We start from the raw sequence: 18,069 nt of genomic DNA, 5'->3' as shown, positions 1-18,069 counted from the left end.
TAAAGAACATAACAGCCACTATGGCTACTTGGACCATGGGATTTACAATTTGTATGACACATTTAACTTGTGTATGCTTTTATTGTTATTATTTTGTGTTCATAAAAGTTGACTTTTAATAATAGTAATATTTGTATGAAGGAATCTGAGCTTGTGGCTGTTTGGGGTAAAGAATTCTATATTGTAAAAGTATCTTTGAGTATGAGAAATGTAAATATTTGCTAAATACTTTTGTTTTGTATCTTTCATTGCTTCTATTTACAAGCATTTTATTGTCTATCGTTATCGTTAACATTATGTTGTCATTGTAAATTTTTATATGTATTTATATTTTCTTCCAGTATTGAATTTGTTATAAAAATCTTTTTCTTACACATGATTAACTTTTTATGTATCAAATACAGTATTGATTTTTTCCAGTAATCGGAAATACAGAATTAGTTTGACTAAATCGCAAATCGCTTTTTAATACCTTCTACTATTGATTTTGTGGCCACTTGTATCAATAATAAACTAAAAATTACACTTTTCCAACTCATTTTAATTATTTTCCAATCTTTAAATTTAAGATATGATTTTTTATAATTTCCTTATTTCTCGAAACCGTACAACCATTTAACCGACAAACGTCTAAATTTATACTGATTGTTAATGAACTTTTATTAATTTTTCCACTTCAAATCAAATTTCAATAAAAGAATCTTTAGATGTTGTTCTTTTTCTTCTTATTACCAAAAACATATTGAAGAACTTGATATTTGTCTTTTTAAAGAACATAAATGCGAAAAAAGGAATTGCCAATTTTAACTGATAAAATCGGCTGCTTTTTGTCATGTAAACGGTCAATAAACAGATACGGGTATTGAAAAGTAGTTGTTATAAAAAAAATTATTAAGAATACTGAAAATTAAAAGTTACCATTAACAAAAAGAGTAATAGGAAAAAATATTTTATCAGTGTTAATAGCAATTTACATTTTTTAGTGTATTAGAAATGAAAAAATGACTATAAAGGTAATGATATCAATAAGGAATATTCAAGCATTTACATATAACTGTGATTAGTTTTTTCTACTACTTACTCAAACTACTAGAACATTTAAATATATCTTAGTAAATATTGGTTTAATACAATTCCAGTTCAGTTCTGTTCAGTTTCTAGTTCAGTTTATCTATTTCAGTTCTAGTTCAGTTCTAGTTAGTTCTAGTTCAGTTTCTAGTTCAGTTCTCGTTCAGTTCTAGTTTCAGTTCTTCTAGTTTCATTTCTAGTTCAGTTCTAGTTCGTTCTAGTTCAGTTCTAGTTCAGTTCTAGTTCAGTTCTAGTTCAGTTCTAGTTCAGTTCTAGTTCAGTTCTAGTTCAGTTCTAGTTCAGTTCTAGTTCAGTTCTAGTTCAGTTCTAGTTCAGTTCTAGTTCAGTTCTAGTTCAGTTCTAGTTCAGTTCTAGTTCAGTTCTAGTCAGTTCTAGTTCAGTTTAGTTTCAGTTCTAGTTCAGTTCTAGTTCAGTTCTAGTTCAGTTCTAGTTCAGTTCTAGTTCAGTTCTAGTTCAGTTCTAGTTCAGTTCTAGTTCAGTTCTAGTTCAGTTCTAGTCAGTTCTAGTTCAGTTCTAGTTCAGTTCTAGTTCAGTTCTAGTTCAGTTCTAGTTCAGTTCTAGTTCAGTTCTAGTTCAGTTCTAGTTCAGTTTCTAGTTCAGTCTAGTTCAGTCAGTTCTAGTTCGTTCTAGTTACAGTTCTAGTTCAGTTCTAGTTCAGTTCTAGTTCAGTTCTAGTTCAGTTCTAGTTCAGTTCTAGTTCAGTTCTAGTTCAGTTCTAGTTCAGTTCTAGTTCAGTTCTAGTTCAGTTCTAGTTCAGTTCTAGTTCAGTTCTAGTTCAGTTCTAGTTCAGTTCTAGTTCAGTTCTAGTTCAGTTCTAGTTCAGTTCTAGTTCAGTTCTAGTTCAGTTCTAGTTCAGTTCTAGTTCAGTTCTAGTTCAGTTCTAGTTCAGTTCTAGTTCAGTTCTAGTTCAGTTCTGGTTCAGTTCTAGTTCAGTTCTAGTTCTGTTCTAGTTCAGTTCTTGTTCAGTTCTAGTTCAGTTCTAGTTCAGTTCTAGTTCATTTCTAGTCCAGTTCTAGTTCAGTTCTTTTTCAGTTCTAGTTCAGTTCTAGTTCAGTTCTAGTTCAGTTCTAGTTCAGTTCTAGTTCAGTTCTAGTTCAGTTCTAGTTCAGTTCTAGTTCAGTTCTAGTTCAGTTCTAGTTCAGTTCTAGTTCAGTTCTAGTTCAGTTCTAGTTCAGTTCTAGTTCAGTTCTAGTTCAGTTCTAGTTCAGTTCTAGTTCAGTTCTAGTTCAGTTCTAGTTCAGTTCTAGTTCTGTTCTAGTTCATTTCTAGTTCAGTTCTAGTTCAGTTCTAGTTCAGTTCTAGTTCAGTTCTAGTTCAGTTCTAGTTCAGTTCTAGTTCAGTTCTAGTTCAGTTCTAGATCAGTTCTAGTTCAGTTCTAGTTCAGTTCTAGTTCAGTTCTAGTTCAGTTCTAGTTCAGTTCTAGTTCAGTTCTAGTTCAGTTCTAGTTCAGTTCTGGTTCAGTTCTAGTTCAGTTCTAGTTCAGTTCTAGTTCAGTTCTAGTTCAGTTCTAGTTCAGTTCTAGTTCAGTTCTAGTTCAGTTCTAGTTCAGTTCTAGTTCAGTTCTAGTTCAGTTCTAGTTCAGTTCTAGTTCAGTTCTAGTTCAGTTCTAGTTCAGTTCTAGTTCAGTTCTAGTTCAGTTCTAGTTCAGTTCTAGTTCAGTCCTAGTTCAGTTCTAGTTCAGATCTAGTTTAGTTCTAGTTCAGTTCTAGTTTAGTTCCTGCAAGAGGGGACAAGACAATTCGTGAGTAAATGAAGTGCTACATATTTCTCTCAATATAATATATAAACATGCTTACCATTTTAGGGTTAAATTTTCCATAAAATGCTGTACAGTGAGTCATATTTTTTAATATTTATTTTTTGAAGAAAAAACATGTTTTTATTTAATTGTCATTTGTTTTTTTTAGTTGTTGTTGCTAAACATTAATTTACAAGTATGTACGTTCTTTTTGTTGATTTTGTTTTCTTTGATTATTGCAAATATTTTTTATTTAATTTTTTTAGTTTTTTGTTAAATATTTTTTGTTTTTTTACTAACAATTTTATTGTTCTAACAATTGCTTTAAATGTATGAGTGTTTTTCATGATTCTTTCAATACTAACATTTAGTTTTTTTTAACGGTTTTTCCTAAGATTATTTTATTCAGCTTAAATTTTGTATTAAGAAAAATAAAAATTTTTTGTTTTTTTAAATTATAAGAAAAATTAATGAAAATGTTTTTTTTTTCTAATGAAATGTGTTTGGTGTTTTTTTAATATTTTTATTTTAATTAATATTAATTGTATTTTTTAATAAAAAAGGCATTTAGGTGAATATTATATTTGGTTTTTTTTTGTTTAAATACTTTTTTGAAACTTATTTTTGTTTAACATTGTCTTGGAATTGTTTGTAGTGTTGTTTTATAAAATTGTTGTTTTTGTTTTTTTTTTTTTGTTTGTTTTGAAAATAAGTACAAATTTATTTTGTTTTTAAGTTTTAGTGGTTATTATTCTTAAATATATATTTAAAATATAAATAATTATTATATAGTAATATAAATAACTTAAATAGTTTAAAGCATTGTATTTCTATTTTTTTAATAATTCTGGGTAAAATTTAACTGTTATAACAGTTAACTTTCACTAATAATACCTTTCAGAGGTTATTATTTTCAAATTCATTAAACCAGTGACTTTTACAAGTCCTTGGGTACAGTTTGAAAAAATTCGTCCCGGCCGAATATTTTAAATTATTTTTTTAAACTTTTTATTACTTTTTTTTTATAAAATTTAATATTCTAATAAAATTTGCATAAATATTTAATTTGTTAATCCATTATAACCAAAAAACTAAATTGCTTAATATTTCACTTCAAGCTAACACATTGCTCTTAAAAATTTTTTCCTACTCCGATTTTAATATTCTCTACAATAAGGCCTATTTACACATATGTACTCACACTTAACTTCATAATATATATTTTTTTATTTAACATTTATATACATTAAACTTAAGAAATTATAAAAATAACAAATATAAATCATAAACATATTTAACCACTCGTTTATTTTCGAAAACTACTCTATAGTTTCAAAACTTTCACCACAGCCTAAAGATCATATATTGTACAGGAACTACTAGTATTACGGCCATAAGCCAGGAACCACTAGCACCTATCATTAAAGCACCATTACAGTTGTCTGTATAACAATTGGAACAGTGAAATTGTTCTGCATCATTTTGTTGTTGCACCATACGACGTCCATTATTGTTATTATTATTATTGTTCATATTACTTTGAGTCAAACGATTATCACCTGCCGGCGGAAGATTTAATTTTGAGCGTAATATTTGACAGGCATCCGATTCTCCTGCACTTAGTTGACAAAATCTGGCCGTTACCATTTTGTTGGTGTTTGCTTTTTAGGGTTAAACGAAAAAAATTACATTTGATTAATGGTTATACTAAACTATACTTACGATCTTTGGCCACGACTTTTTGACAATTCATTTGTGGACTTCGATTGGCTCCCGTATCGAAATAGGCAATTTTATTTAGTTCAAAAAGCCAAGTATCAATGGATTTCATTTTTTCTAGGGTACATTCCTGAAAGAAGAAATAAGAGAAAAGTAATTTTTTTAATGAAAATATAAACAAACTCTATAGTCTCATTTTCTTGACTATAAACCGACTTTTTATAGTCTCGACTTTAGACAGACTATAGTCTCGACTTTAGATAGACTATATTCTAAACAGACTATAGACTCGGCTATAGACATACTATAGTTTCGACAGTAGACAGACCATAGTTTCGATTATAGACAGACTCTAGTCTTGACTATTGATTAACTGAGGGCTCGACTATAAACAAACTATAGTCTCGAACATAGGTAGTCTACAGTCTCGACTTTAGACAAACAATAGACTCATATATAGAGAGACTATAGAATCGATTATAAACAGATTAAAGTCTCGACTATAGACAGACTGTAGAAAGACTATAGTCTTGGTTATAGTCAGACTATAGTCTCCACTATATACAGAGAATAGTATTGACTGTTGACAAATTATAATCTCGACTATAGACAGACTATAGTCTATAATATAAACTGTCTTAACTATAGTCAGACTGTAATCTCGACTATAGACAGACCATAGTCTCGACTATAAACAGTCTTGACTATAGACTATAGTCTCGACTATAAACAGACTATAGACAGTCTCAACTATAAATAGACTATAAACAGACTTTAGTCTTGACTATAGATATAATATAGTCTCGACTAAAGAAAGACCATAGTGTCGACTATAAACAGACTGTAGTCTCGACTATAGACAGACTATAATCTCGACTATAGACAAAATATAGTTTTGACTAAAGACAGACTATAGTCGCGAACATAGACAGAACATAGTCTCAACTATAAACAGACTATAATCTCGATTACAAACAGACTAAAGTCTCGACTATAGACAAACCATAGTCTCGACTAAAGACAGACCATAATATCGACTAAAGACAGAGCATAGTCTCGACTATAAATATACTATAGTCGCGGCTTCAGACAGATCATAGTCTCAACTATAAATAGACTATAAACAGACTTTAGTCTTGACTATAGACATACTATAGTCTCGACTAAAGGCAGACCATAGTCTCTACTATAAACAGACTATAGTCGCGACTATAGACAGACCACAGTCTCAATTATAAACAGACTATAGTCTCGACAATATATAGACTATAGTCTCGACTATAGACAGACCATAGCCTCCACTATAAACAGACTAAAATCTCGACCATAAACAGATTATAAACAGACTGTAGTCTCGACTATAGACAGACTATAATCTCGACTATAGATAGACTTTAGTCTCGACTATAAACAGACTATAGTCCCGAGTAGTGCTGTAATATTCTACTACTTTTGATTACTCAATACTACTCAATACTTTTCGTTTGGGTACTCAATACTACTCGATACTTTTAACGGTTTTATTTTAAATTAAAAACGAGGAATTTTTCCTTTTTTTAAGTAAAGTTAGACCAGACATCACACCTCTTTTGAGACATTTTATTTTTTTAGATAGCGTCGATAAATATTTGTAACTTTTTAACTATTATTGCAGTGTTTAAATTATTTTTACATTGATTTGATATTGCTAAGAGTTGCATTTCTAATAATGATATGGTCTATATTAGATTTTAGAGCTGTATTTTTTCACATCATAGCCGTTAAATTTAAATAAGTTAAATCCATATACAAGTCTGAAAGTATTGAGTAACTACTTTTTAGTATTGAGTACCCAAAAAATAGGGCAAATACTCGATACTCGATACCCACTACTCAATACTTTAACAGCACTAGTCCCGAGTATAGACAGACTACGGTCTCGACTAAAGACAGACCATAGTCTGGACTATAAACAGACTACAGTCCAGACTATAGACAGACCATAGTCTCATCTACAAATAGACTATAATCTGGACTATGAACAGATTAAACTTTTGACTATAGACAGATTATAGTCTCGACGATAGGCAGACTATAGTCTCGACAATAGACAGACTATAGTCTCGACCATAAACGGACTACTATCTCTACTATAGACAAACTATAGTCTCGATTATAGACAGACTATAGTCTTGACTAAAGACAGACCATAGTCTCGACTATAGCCAGACTACAGTCTCGACTAGAGACAGACCATAGTCTCATCTATAAATAGACTATAATCTCGACTATGAACAGATTATAGTTTTGACTATAGACAGACTATACTTCGTCTCGACTATAGACAGACTATAGTCTCGACTACTACTAGACAGAGCATAGTCTCGACTATAAACAGACTATATAGTCTCAACTATAAAAAGACTATAGTCTCGACTATAAACAGACTATAGTCTCGATTATAGACAGACTATAGTCTCGAATATAGACAGACCATAGTCTCGACTAAAGACAAACAATAGACTCGACTATAAACAGATTATAGTCGCGCCCATAGACAGATCATAGTCTCGACTATAGAAAGCACCTCGATTATAAACAAACTATAAAACGAGTATTGTACTTATTGCAAATATAGCAACTATTTTTATAGAAGGTATATATAATTCGATATAGCCGAATATAAAACTCAAACTTCTTTGAGAACATATGAGATCACGCTTTCAACACTTTTAACCTTTTAAAAAGCTTCCTTTTGACATTCAAACAGTCTTAAGGAAAAAAAACAAATATTTTTCATAATTCTTAGAAAGGCATTAACGAACATTATATATTTAATTGCAATCAATTGCTGGTAAAAGTACATTATTATGTTTATGTACATTATTATGTTTAATTTTTCTTAAATTTTTTTTATTTATCATTTAACCTTAATTTAATTGTTCAAGTAGTTTTTACAAGTGGGATTTTATAGCAGTTTATTTATTTGCAGTATTTTTTCTTTTTCTTTTCTTATTTATTATTATTTTGTACTTAAAAGCCCATTCAATAATTCTTGACCCAAATAAAATGTGAACAAGTGCAAGTATTTAAGAAGAAAACATTTTGAATTTTATTATCTATGTATTTCTATTTATTTAATGTTAAAAAACACCAAAAAGATGAAATAAAAATAAATTCTATACAAATATCAATTTATATTCCACATAACATTTTTACTGCATTTTCTATATGAGAATGTGAGTCTGTGAGCCCACTTTCCGTTGTCGTGTTCTTTAAGTTTTTTTTTTTGTATCCTTTTCCTTTTTAGGTGGGCTTTTTCTACGTATATTTTTTTTAAGTTATGACTTCCTTGTATGACATTCATAAATACATGGAAATTTTAAACTTAGTGTTGTTATTTTGTTCTTGTTTTTTCTCTGTATTAAATCCTGTGTAAATTTCTTTTTCATCTTTTTTTTGGCTTCAGCCAACGATAATGACCTTTTCAATTGCCAAATTTTTCTTTCATGGTAGCAGTTTGACAATAAACATTGAATTGTTATTTTAGGTACAAGTTTGTAAATACATATGTATGTAAGTTTTATTAAAAGTACAGTGGAACAGTTCGCAAAAACTTTACTTTTTTTCTCAAACATTACAATGTATCACTTATTTCTTCATTTTTTATATTTAAACTTTAATTTAACAAAAAATTAACTAAAATCTGCAAACTTCAAATTCAATTTTCTGTTTAAATTGATTTTAAATCAATACAAATTGTGAAAACAAAAAATAATAATAGTTACAAATTTGTTGCGCATTGGTAGTTACAATGGGAGGATGTAATGGTGCATCTTCAATGATTCTGTATTTTAAGATAAAGTCTTGCGAATCACTAAACACAAGACAGCAACATGAGAAAATAAGAACAATTTACACAGCATTTATTCTGGGAATGTTAACAATTGTTAAGTCAACAAATGCAGCAACAAAACAACTGTCAAACTCTTTACAGAATCAGAATTATTCTAAAGCAGTGGTGGGCATATAAGTATATCTAATAAGAGTTATGTGTGTTGTCGTCAATATAAAACTGTTTGTAGTTTTAATAATATAACTTTATGTAGTTTAAAGAAATATATTGAATAGTCCATTGTAGAGTTTATAGAATAAAATTTAGTAGAGACTACAGAATAGTCTACAGACGAGAATATAGAATAGTCTATAGTCGAGACTATAGAACATTCAATAGTAGAGGCTATAGAATACTATATAGTCAAGACTATAGTCTGTCGTCGACGCTGTAGACTACAGTAGATATTATAGAATAGTCTACAGTATACACAATAGAACACTCGAATCGAGTGACTCGATAATAGGACTTTAAAATAGTCAATAGCAGAGCCTATAGAATAGTCTAGAGTCGAAACTATAGAATACTTTATAGTGGAGACTATAGAATAGTCAATGGAATAGTCTATAGTCTAGACTATAGAATGGTCTATAGTCAACGCTATTATGGAGACTATAGATTAGTCTATAGTCGAGACTATATAATAATCTATAGGCAAGACTATTGAATAGTCTATAGTCAAGTCAATTGTATACTCTATAGCCAAGACTATAGAATAGTCTATAGTCGAGACTATAGAATAGTCTATAGTCAAGACCACAGAATTATCTATAGTCAGGACTATAGAATAGTCTATAGTCAAGACTACAGAATAGCCTATAGTCAAGGCTATAGAATAATCTACATTGGAGACTATAGAATAGTCTAAAGTCGAGAAAATGGAATAGTTTATAGTCGAGACTATAGAATAGTTTAGTCTATAGTCGGGACTATAGTATGGAATAGTCTATAGTCAAGGCTATAGAATAGTCTACTATGGAGATTATAGAATACAATGGAATTGTTTATAGTCGCGACCTTGAATAGACTATAGTATAGACTATACTAGTCAAATCTATGGAACATATATAGTCAAGACTATCAAATAGTGTATAGTCAAGACTACAGAATAGTCTATAGTCAAGGCTATAGAATAATCTATTATGGAAACTAAAGAATAATCTATAGTTATGACTATCAAATAGAAGACAGAAAAGTCTATGGTCGAGACTATCAAATAGTCTATAGTATATGCAATGGAGTAGTTTATAGTCAAGACCATAGACAATAGTTTATAGTCGTGACAATAGAATAGTCTATAGTCAAGACTATTGAATAGTGTATAGTCAAGAATATAGAATAGTCTATAGTCAAGATTTGTCCATAGTCAAGACTATGGATTTGTCCATAATCAAGACTATGGATTTGTCCATAATCAAGACTATAGAATTGTCCATAGTCAAGACTATAGATTAGTCTATAGTCAAGGCTATAGAATAGTCTGTAGTCAAGACTATAGAATAGTCTATAGTCCAGGCTATAGAATGGTCTATAATCAAGACTATAGAATGGTCTATAGTCAAGACTATAGATTAGTCTATAGTCAAGACTATAGAATAGTCTAAAGTCGAGACTATAGAATTGTCCATAGTCAAGTAGTCTATAGTCAAGACTATAGAGTAGTCTATAGTCAAGATTATAGAATAGTCTAAAGTCGAGACTATAGAATTGTCCATAGTCAAGACTATAGAATAGTCTATAGTCAAGACTATGGATTTGTCCATAATCAAGACTATAGAATTGTCTATAGTCAAGACTATAGAATGGTCTATAGTCAAGACTATAGATTAGTCTATAGTCAAGACTATAGAATAGTCTAAAGTCGAGACTATAGAATTGTCCATAGTCAGGACTATAGAATTGTCCATAGAGTAGTCTATAGTCAAGACTATAGAGTAGTCTATAGTCAAGATTATAGAATAGTCTAAAGTCTAGACTATAGAATTGTTCATAGTGAAGACTATAGAATAGTCTATAGTCAAGACTACAGAATAGTCTATAGTCTATATTAGAGACTATGTAATAGTCTATAGTCGGGACTATAGAGTAGTCCACAATCGAGAATGGAATAGTTTATAGACCCTAGAATAGTTTATACTCGAGACTAGAGAATAGTCTATAGTTCACGTTGTGAAAAAATCATATCATATTTAACAATAGCTCTCGTATGGTGCCTACTTTTGGTCGATTATCATATAATCGAGTTTCACTTGTTTTAAAGTAATAATTTTATGATAAACGATTTAAACATGAACTTTATAATTTAGTGGCAAGCAATTTATCTTGAAGACAAGTGTCTTTTTATACCTTCTACTTTATATTGATATTATCGGCACTATCAATCACACACTTAAAGTACAAAATAATAATGAAAGAAAAAACATCGAACCTGACAAAAATTCTATTACAAACAGGTTGACTGTTAAATAAGTACAAACAAATTTATAATGGAATATGTCATTTCCTACACATAAGCAGAAACCACCCAATAAACAAAACGATGAATATTTCAAAATTTTAAAAAAATATTTGAAAAATCTTAAAGACCATTTTTGTGAAATAGGTTGCAGTCTCTAAAGGGACATCATCTTTAGATGGATATAGTAAAACACTAGCAAAAACGCCTTAAAAGACCTTGCTAAAACTATCGTACGATTTATAGAAATTTGCAAATAATCCTTTCGGAGAATTTTTATTCTAATTTTCTTATAAAAAGTTGTAAATATTCTTACCGATCTCTCAATGTTAACTGGGTTTATACGTTAACAATCGTGTTGACTACGCTTGAAATACAAAAGTAAATGATTTTTCAATTGTTATTGAAATGAAAGCGTTTTTTGCATGTATGCATGTTCATATACAAAGAAACTACGTACTTGTAATGGAACATTAAAAAAGGCAACGCATTCAATTTCAACGTCTGAGCGAAGGAGCATTCACATTCATATTGAAAATTTATTTTATTGTAATTTAAATATTGAATTTCAAATCAAGTTTCTATCTATAGAATTTGTTCGTTGAAATGTAAATTATAAATGAATTTTTAAATGAGGACATGTGTACTTACTTACACTGTTGAATTGACAATTGAAAAGACATATTTAATGAAAAGTTATTTAAATTGTCAGTAATTTGAAATTTTTAAAATGATCTGATTAGGAATTGCATATTTATTTAATAAAAGAGTGATATAACTCATGCAAAAAAACCTAATTTATACAAAATTTTTGATGATTTGGTTCTAAAGATATCTGTGCTCTTCAGAAAATTGATTTTACCAAACATGCAGAGGGACAGACAGACACAAATGGCTTAATCGACTCCGCTATCGCTGAGGTCCGAAAAAATTATATTTCTGCCCCTATAAGAAATTACAAACGGAATGAGTATTTTGTAGTACGTGCAAATTTTATATATGTAATTTTTTCGAAATCTTAACACAAACGGTCCCAATAGATCCAAAATCAAAATTTAAAACTTCACAATACTTAAAATCATTCAAATCGAACTAACCGTTTAGAAGATTTGTAACTTTTTATTACCTTCTAACTTCTTATTTTCCTCTATTTATACCCTACACCACTATAGTGGGAAGGTTATTATGCGTTTCTGCTGTTGTTTGTAACGCACCACCTTAAAGTACACCGATTGACTCAGAATCACTTTCTGAGTCGATTTAACGATGTCCGCCCTTCCGACCGTACGTGTGTCTATATAAACGTTGTACAAGTCGCAAATTTCAGGATAATTTGATGAAAATTGGAATACACGTTTCCTTTGAACCAAGGACGAAACCTATTGAAAATATTTAAAATCGGTTTATTATTTCACCTAGCCCCCATACAACTGAAGCCCCCGAAAAGGGCTTTTGAGCTCATAATTATGTATAATATAAATGTATCTCGATAAAATAGTTTTATACAAGCCTTGATGACCTTGCCGAATTTCGAAATGATCGGACCTCATTTGACCCTAGCCCCCATACAAAGCCCCTTCAGAAAGTGACTGTTATTGCAATGAAATTTAGCACAGACAAATATTATATAAATATAAATCTATTTAGCCCATTTTATTGGGAACGGTCCATTTTGCTCCTATCCCCCATAAAAAGCCTCTTCCAGAAAATTAGTTTTTCGTTAATTTCGATTTGCTTAAATAAAACGGAATCAAGGTAATATTCCAGATAAATGCTTTATTATGAAAAATAAATCACATTTAATATTCATAACTAGTGTAGGGTATCCTATGGTCGGCTACGCCCGACGTTACTTTCTTACTTGTTTTTGAGTGAGATCGTACTTATATAAATGGCGCTAATGTAATGCTCTGTATTTGGTGGCACTAAAATATCGTATTTATTATGAGCTGCCGATATCTGACCATATCAGCATAGAGAATGTGTACAGAATGTTTAAGGCAGATCTGAAAGAGTAATATTTGATCATGAAAAAACCTGGTCACCTGTTGCAATATCTGTTAAAATCTCTTTGAAAAAAGTGGTAGAGAAAATTTGTCTCCAGACCTTTTACCGTCCGACTATTATGTGTTTCAATCGATGCAAAACGCTCGAAACGAGTACTCTGTAGTTTGATTACACCCCCATATTACCTTAATGATCTTCCCCTATCTATCGTCGCCTTTTCCTTGGCATGATTTGACCTGGGCTCGAACCAGAGAGCTATATAATCTGGTATCTTGCCAACCGGTAGCCCCACGGGTCAGAGTTTCGGACTTTGTTTTATCCGGGTTATTAGAGAGATTCCTATGGTAAAGATTCCTATGTACATTGAAGTCTATATTTCGGGATAACTGTTGTTCCAGAGTTGTCCCTTAGAGGAGTTACTGTGGGGCATAAGCTAGAAATGTTTTGGTGTTAAATGAATAAAATACGTAATGAATTAGGGGTATATGAACCTAGCCATACCCATATATTCGTAGGAATGTGTCGGATGTTGTATCTTGATTCGGTGGTATGAATGAGAAGTGTGCTCGGTTGAATGGTAATGTATGATACCATAAATATTTCCTTCTTTGTCAAGGTGTATTTAGACTTAGCTCTCCACTTATCTGACTTGCCACAGCGAGTTCTCTGAGAGTAAGAACTTGCGTTTTGTTTATTTATTTGATGTATTCGTATTTCAGTCTACCGATTATGTCTCTTGGTACTGTTGCCGAATGAACAGAGGGCATCTAATCTGCGTAGTTGCAAACGGAAGTGATGTTTTTGCATCTCGAAGCTACTGTTCGAGTGCTTGAGCAAAGGACTTGTACATATACATATCAACAGAATCATGTAAGAATCGTGTAAGAGGCTTTGATCTAACAGCTCACCCATTGGTTGTAAAAGTACCACTGTTAAATAAGGTCAACACGGCAGATGTTCACATAAAATGTTCACATAAAGAACTTAGGGGGTCCGGTTATATGGGGGCTACGTGAAATAATGAACCGATATCAACCAAAATCAATAGGGTTCGTCCTTGGGCTGCAAAAATAAAGTATTGTGTGTACCAAATTTCATCCAATTATCAAAGTTGCAACCTGTAGTTTGATTACAATGTTTACATGGACAGACAGACAGATGGACAGACAGACAGACAGACAGACAGACAGACAGACAGACGGACGGACGGACGGACATGGCTCAGAAAATGATTCTGAGCAGATTGGTATTTTAAAGGTGGGTATTGGACCATTAATTCTATGCGTTACAAACATCAGCACAAATCCTATAAAGTGGTATAGGGTATAAAAAGTCAAAACCCAGGAACTAATATATATATATCTTTCTAAAGGCACTGAATCTGATTCAGTATAACTTCATCATAACAGTTTTTAGAGATATTTTAGCTTTTGAAAAGGAACCCATTTCCTCCCTTATTTAAGATGTTATAACAGCGCTATGACTTCTTTGAGATATTTTAAGCTAAAATATGAAATTACTCTGTTCATTGACTTAACAGACTAGAAAAAGGAACATTCCTCAAAATTCCCAAATGTTTTAAAAATAGTTTTTGTTTTAAATTGTTTTCCAAACTTTTTATAAACCTCTAACTAAATACAGCTAAATACTAACAATTATTTTAATACCAACTTAACTTTCTTTTCTCCGCTAAACCAAATAAAATCCCTTAAGTTTTATCATTAAATACCACTTATGAGGTAACTGGCAAAAAAAAAAAGATAAAACTTAAAATTCAGAATAAAATCTCTCAACAAAAAACCAAAAAAGAAAATCCTGCTTAAAACAAATCTTTAAAACACTGATGGTATGTAAATGGTAAAAACTCACCTCTGCCACAATGCTGCTGTTTGATTCAATATCTGCACAACTGGGATTATCACTGGAATCGCAGACAAAGCACTTTATAGCAGAACCTGATATGGTTGAATGGTTGCAGTTGATTTTTTTAATATTTTATATTTTTGGAATATTTTTGTAACACAGAAATTGACAGGCAGTCATGCATTTGCCAGCAATTCACACCAGAAGCCGCAGCAGCAGTTACAATAAAACACATTATTTTCATCATCAGAAATAAGATATTTAATTTTTTTTGTTAACACACAATAAATATAAGAAAAAATTATACAAATTATTGAAGATAAATATTTCAATTATTATTATTTTAATAATTTTTATTATTTTTTTTTTAAATTAAACTTTTACCAACCATTTGCAATGAACTGCACTAATAGGAAAACCGTTAAAACTAAATTACGTTTTAATAAATTTAAAGACATTTTTCTTTTTTTTTTAATTTTAAATAATTACTTTTTTTAAGATTTTTCTAAATATTATTAATTTTAGTAATTTTTAATATAAAAATAAGGCTTTTTTCCGTAAAAAACAACTATTATTGCAATTTCACTTAATTAGTTTCAAAAAAAAAATCTTTCACGCTTTTCCACAACACGTTTTAATTAGAAATATTAAATTTAAAAAATTTTTAATAATTTTTTAATTTTCTTTTTTTTCTATTTAAACCGATTTATTTCACAGTCAACTGAAAACTGAAACCAATTTTATTGAAACCCATCAAATACTCAACGCTTGTGGTCTGTTCTGTTCTGTTCGGTTCGGTTTTACTTTGCTTTTTGCTTCACCATCCATTAAGAGATGCCTGCCTGGCTGCTTTCTTGTACTCATACACACACACTTACACATACAACATACATATCCTGTCGTTTTCTTGTTGAATCATTCGGCTAAACACTCGTAACTTAGTCGTTGTTGGTTCGTTTTTAACCATAAACGACTCTATGTTTTATTGAATGAAAAACGAAAAGATACACTCTCTCACACAACCTCTCAATCCTTAACCAACCCCCCCCCCCCCTCAACACAACAAATACTACATGCAAATATAAATTTCCTAGAGAAAAAATTTTGAAAAATATCAGAAAAAAAACCGATGGGGCACGTCTGTGTTATTTTGCCTTTTTCTTTTTGTATTATGCGAATTCTATGAGAAAAAAAATAAAATGCGAAAAAGAATAAAAAATTGGCGTAGAAGAAAAACATTTATTTGATTTTATGTTTCTAACTTGAATAAGTTAGTTTGGCGTGGAGTACTTCTCCTTGGCGCCACTATTTTCTTGAGGGGGGATAGAAGATTTATAGAGGATTTCAAAGAATCTTTCACTATAAGTAAATCAAACTGACTAGGTCGACTTGTGGTGTTGTACAGAGTAAATTAGTGTAGTTTCTTCTGACTGAAGTTAGGTAGTTAGTTTAGTTAGTTAGTAGTTAGTTAGTTAGTTAGTTAGTTAGTAGTTAGTAGTTAGTTAGTTAGTTAGTTAGTTCGGTAGTTAGTTAGTTAGTTATGTTAGTTAGTTAGTTAGTTAGTTAGGTTAGTTAGTAGTAGTGAGTTAGGTAGTTAGTTAGTTAGTTAGTGTAGTTAGTTAGTTAGTTAGTTAGTTAGTTAGTTAGTAGTAGTTAGTTAGGTAGGTAGTAGTTAGTTAGTTAGTTAGTTAGTTAGTTAGTTAGTTAGTTAGTTAGTTAGTAGTTAGTTAGTTAGTTAGTTAGTAGTTAGTTAGTATAGTAGTTAGTTAGTTAGTTAGTTGTTAGTTAGTTAGTAGTTAGTTAGTTAGTTAGTTAGTTAGTTAGTTAGTTAGTTAGTTAGTTAGTAGTAGTTAGTTAGTTGTTAGTTAGTTAGTTAGTTAGTTAGTTAGTTAGTTAGTTAGTTAGTTAGTTAGTTAGTTAGTAGTAGTTAGTTAGGTAGTTAGTTAGTTAGTTTTAGTTAGTTAGTTAGTTAGTTTAGTTAGTTAGTTCGTTAAGTTTTAGTTAGTTAGTTAGTTAGTTAGTTAGTTGTTAGTAGTATGGTTAGTAGTTATTAGTAGTTTAGTAGGTAGTTAGTTAGTAGTGAGGTAGTTAGTTATTAGGTAGTAGTTAGTTAGTTAGGAGTAGTAGTTAGTTAGTTAGTTAGTAGTTAGTAGTTAGTAGTTTTTAGGGTTTTTAGTGTTAGTAGTAGTAGTTCGTTAGTCGTTAGTTAGTTCGTTAGTTAGTTCGTTCGTAGTTCGTTAGTTAGTTTTCGTTCGTTCGTTGTTAGTTTCGTTCGTTCTTTAGTTAGTTCGTTCGTTTCGTTCGTTAGTTCGTTCGTTCGTTTCGTTCGTTAGTTAGTTAGTTGTTCGTTCGTTCGTTAGTTTCGTTCTTCGTTCGTTCGTTTCTTTCGTTAGTTCGTTCGTTCGTTTCGTTCAGTTTTAGTTCGTTCGTTCGTTCGTTCGTTCGTTCGTTCGTTCGTTCGTTTTTAGTTAGTTTCGTTCGTTCGTTAGTTCGTTCGTTCGTTGTTCGTTCGTTCGTTCGTTCGTTCGTTCGTTCGTTGTTCGTTCGTTCGTTCGTTCGTCGTTCGTTCGTTCGTTCTTCGTTCGTTCGTTCAGTTGTTCGTTCGTTCGTTCGTTCGTTCGTTCGTTCGTTCGTTCGTTCGTTCGTTCGTTCGTTCGTTCGTTCGTTCGTTAGTTCGTTCGTTCGTTCGTTCGTTCGTTCGTTCGTTCGTTCGTTCGTTTCGTTCGTTCGTTCGTTCGTTCGTTCGTTCGTTCGTTCGTTCGTTCGTTCGTTAGTTCGTTCGTTCGTTCGTTTGTTCGTTCGTTCGTTCGTTCGTTCGTTCGTTCGTTTCGTTCGTTCGTTCGTTCGTTCGTTCGTTTTCGTTCGTTCGTTCGTTCGTTCGTTCGTTCGTTCGTTCTTTCGTTTCGTTCGTTCGTTCGTTCGTTTCGTTCGTTCGTTCGTTCGTTTTCGTTCGTTCGTTAGTTCGTTTCGTTCGTTCGTTCGTTCGTTCGTTCGTTCGTTCGTTTCGTTCGTTCGTTCGTTCGTTCGTTTTTCGTTCGTTCGTTCGTTCGTTTTCGTTCGTTCGTTTAGTTCGTTCGTTCGTTCGTTCGTTCGTTCGTTTCGTTCGTTCGTTCGTTCGTTCGTTTCGTTCGTTAGTTCGTTCGTTCGTTCGTTCGTTCGTTAGTTCGTTCGTTCGTTCGTTCGTTCGTTCGTTCGTTCGTTGTTAGTTAGTTAGTTAGTTAGTTAGTTAGTTAGTTAGTTAGTTAGTTAATTAATTAATTAATTTATTCTAAAAATACCTTTTGAAGAAATGCAACGTTCCAAAAAGTTCCCTCTTGACTCTTA

General features: G+C 31.3%; 1 protein-coding gene across 1 annotated transcript; it reads right to left on the bottom strand.

Annotated features, from left to right (window-relative positions):
* Nucleotides 1-3,573: 3,573 nt before the first annotated feature.
* Nucleotides 3,574-15,520, bottom strand: LOC119614588. Its single transcript, XM_037970699.1, has 4 exons — nt 15,134-15,520; nt 14,752-14,837; nt 4,550-4,676; nt 3,574-4,488 (listed from the first exon to the last, which is right to left on the bottom strand). Exons 1-4 carry the CDS (start codon nt 15,201-15,203, stop codon nt 4,169-4,171), a joined length of 603 nt encoding a protein of 200 aa, XP_037826627.1. The 5' UTR covers nt 15,204-15,520; the 3' UTR covers nt 3,574-4,168.
* Between the last annotated feature and the right edge of the window lie 2,549 nt (nt 15,521-18,069).

This window comes from Lucilia sericata, unplaced genomic scaffold (genome assembly GCF_015586225.1).
Source record: "Lucilia sericata isolate MDLA Ls3-8-SP2 unplaced genomic scaffold, ASM1558622v1 Contig003098F_arrow, whole genome shotgun sequence".
Taxonomy (NCBI): Eukaryota; Metazoa; Arthropoda; class Insecta; order Diptera; family Calliphoridae; genus Lucilia; species Lucilia sericata.
The sequence above is the reverse complement of the archived record's forward strand: the minus strand, read 5'-3'. Positions and strand labels throughout refer to the sequence as shown.

What these genes read in the sequence shown, in the direction of transcription:
- LOC119614588 (XM_037970699.1), bottom strand. Translation starts at nt 15,203, where the DNA reads ATGTCTTTAAATTTATTAAAACGTAATTTAGTTTTAACGGTTTTCCTA. An exon ending in ACAGCAGCATTGTGGCAGAG is followed by an intron (nt 4,677 to 14,751) that starts GTGAGTTTTTAC and finishes TTCTTCTTTCAG; the next exon opens with GAATGTACCCTAGAAAAAAT. An exon ending in AAAAGTCGTGGCCAAAGATC is followed by an intron (nt 4,489 to 4,549) that starts GTAAGTATAGTT and finishes AACCCTAAAAAG; the next exon opens with CAAACACCAACAAAATGGTA.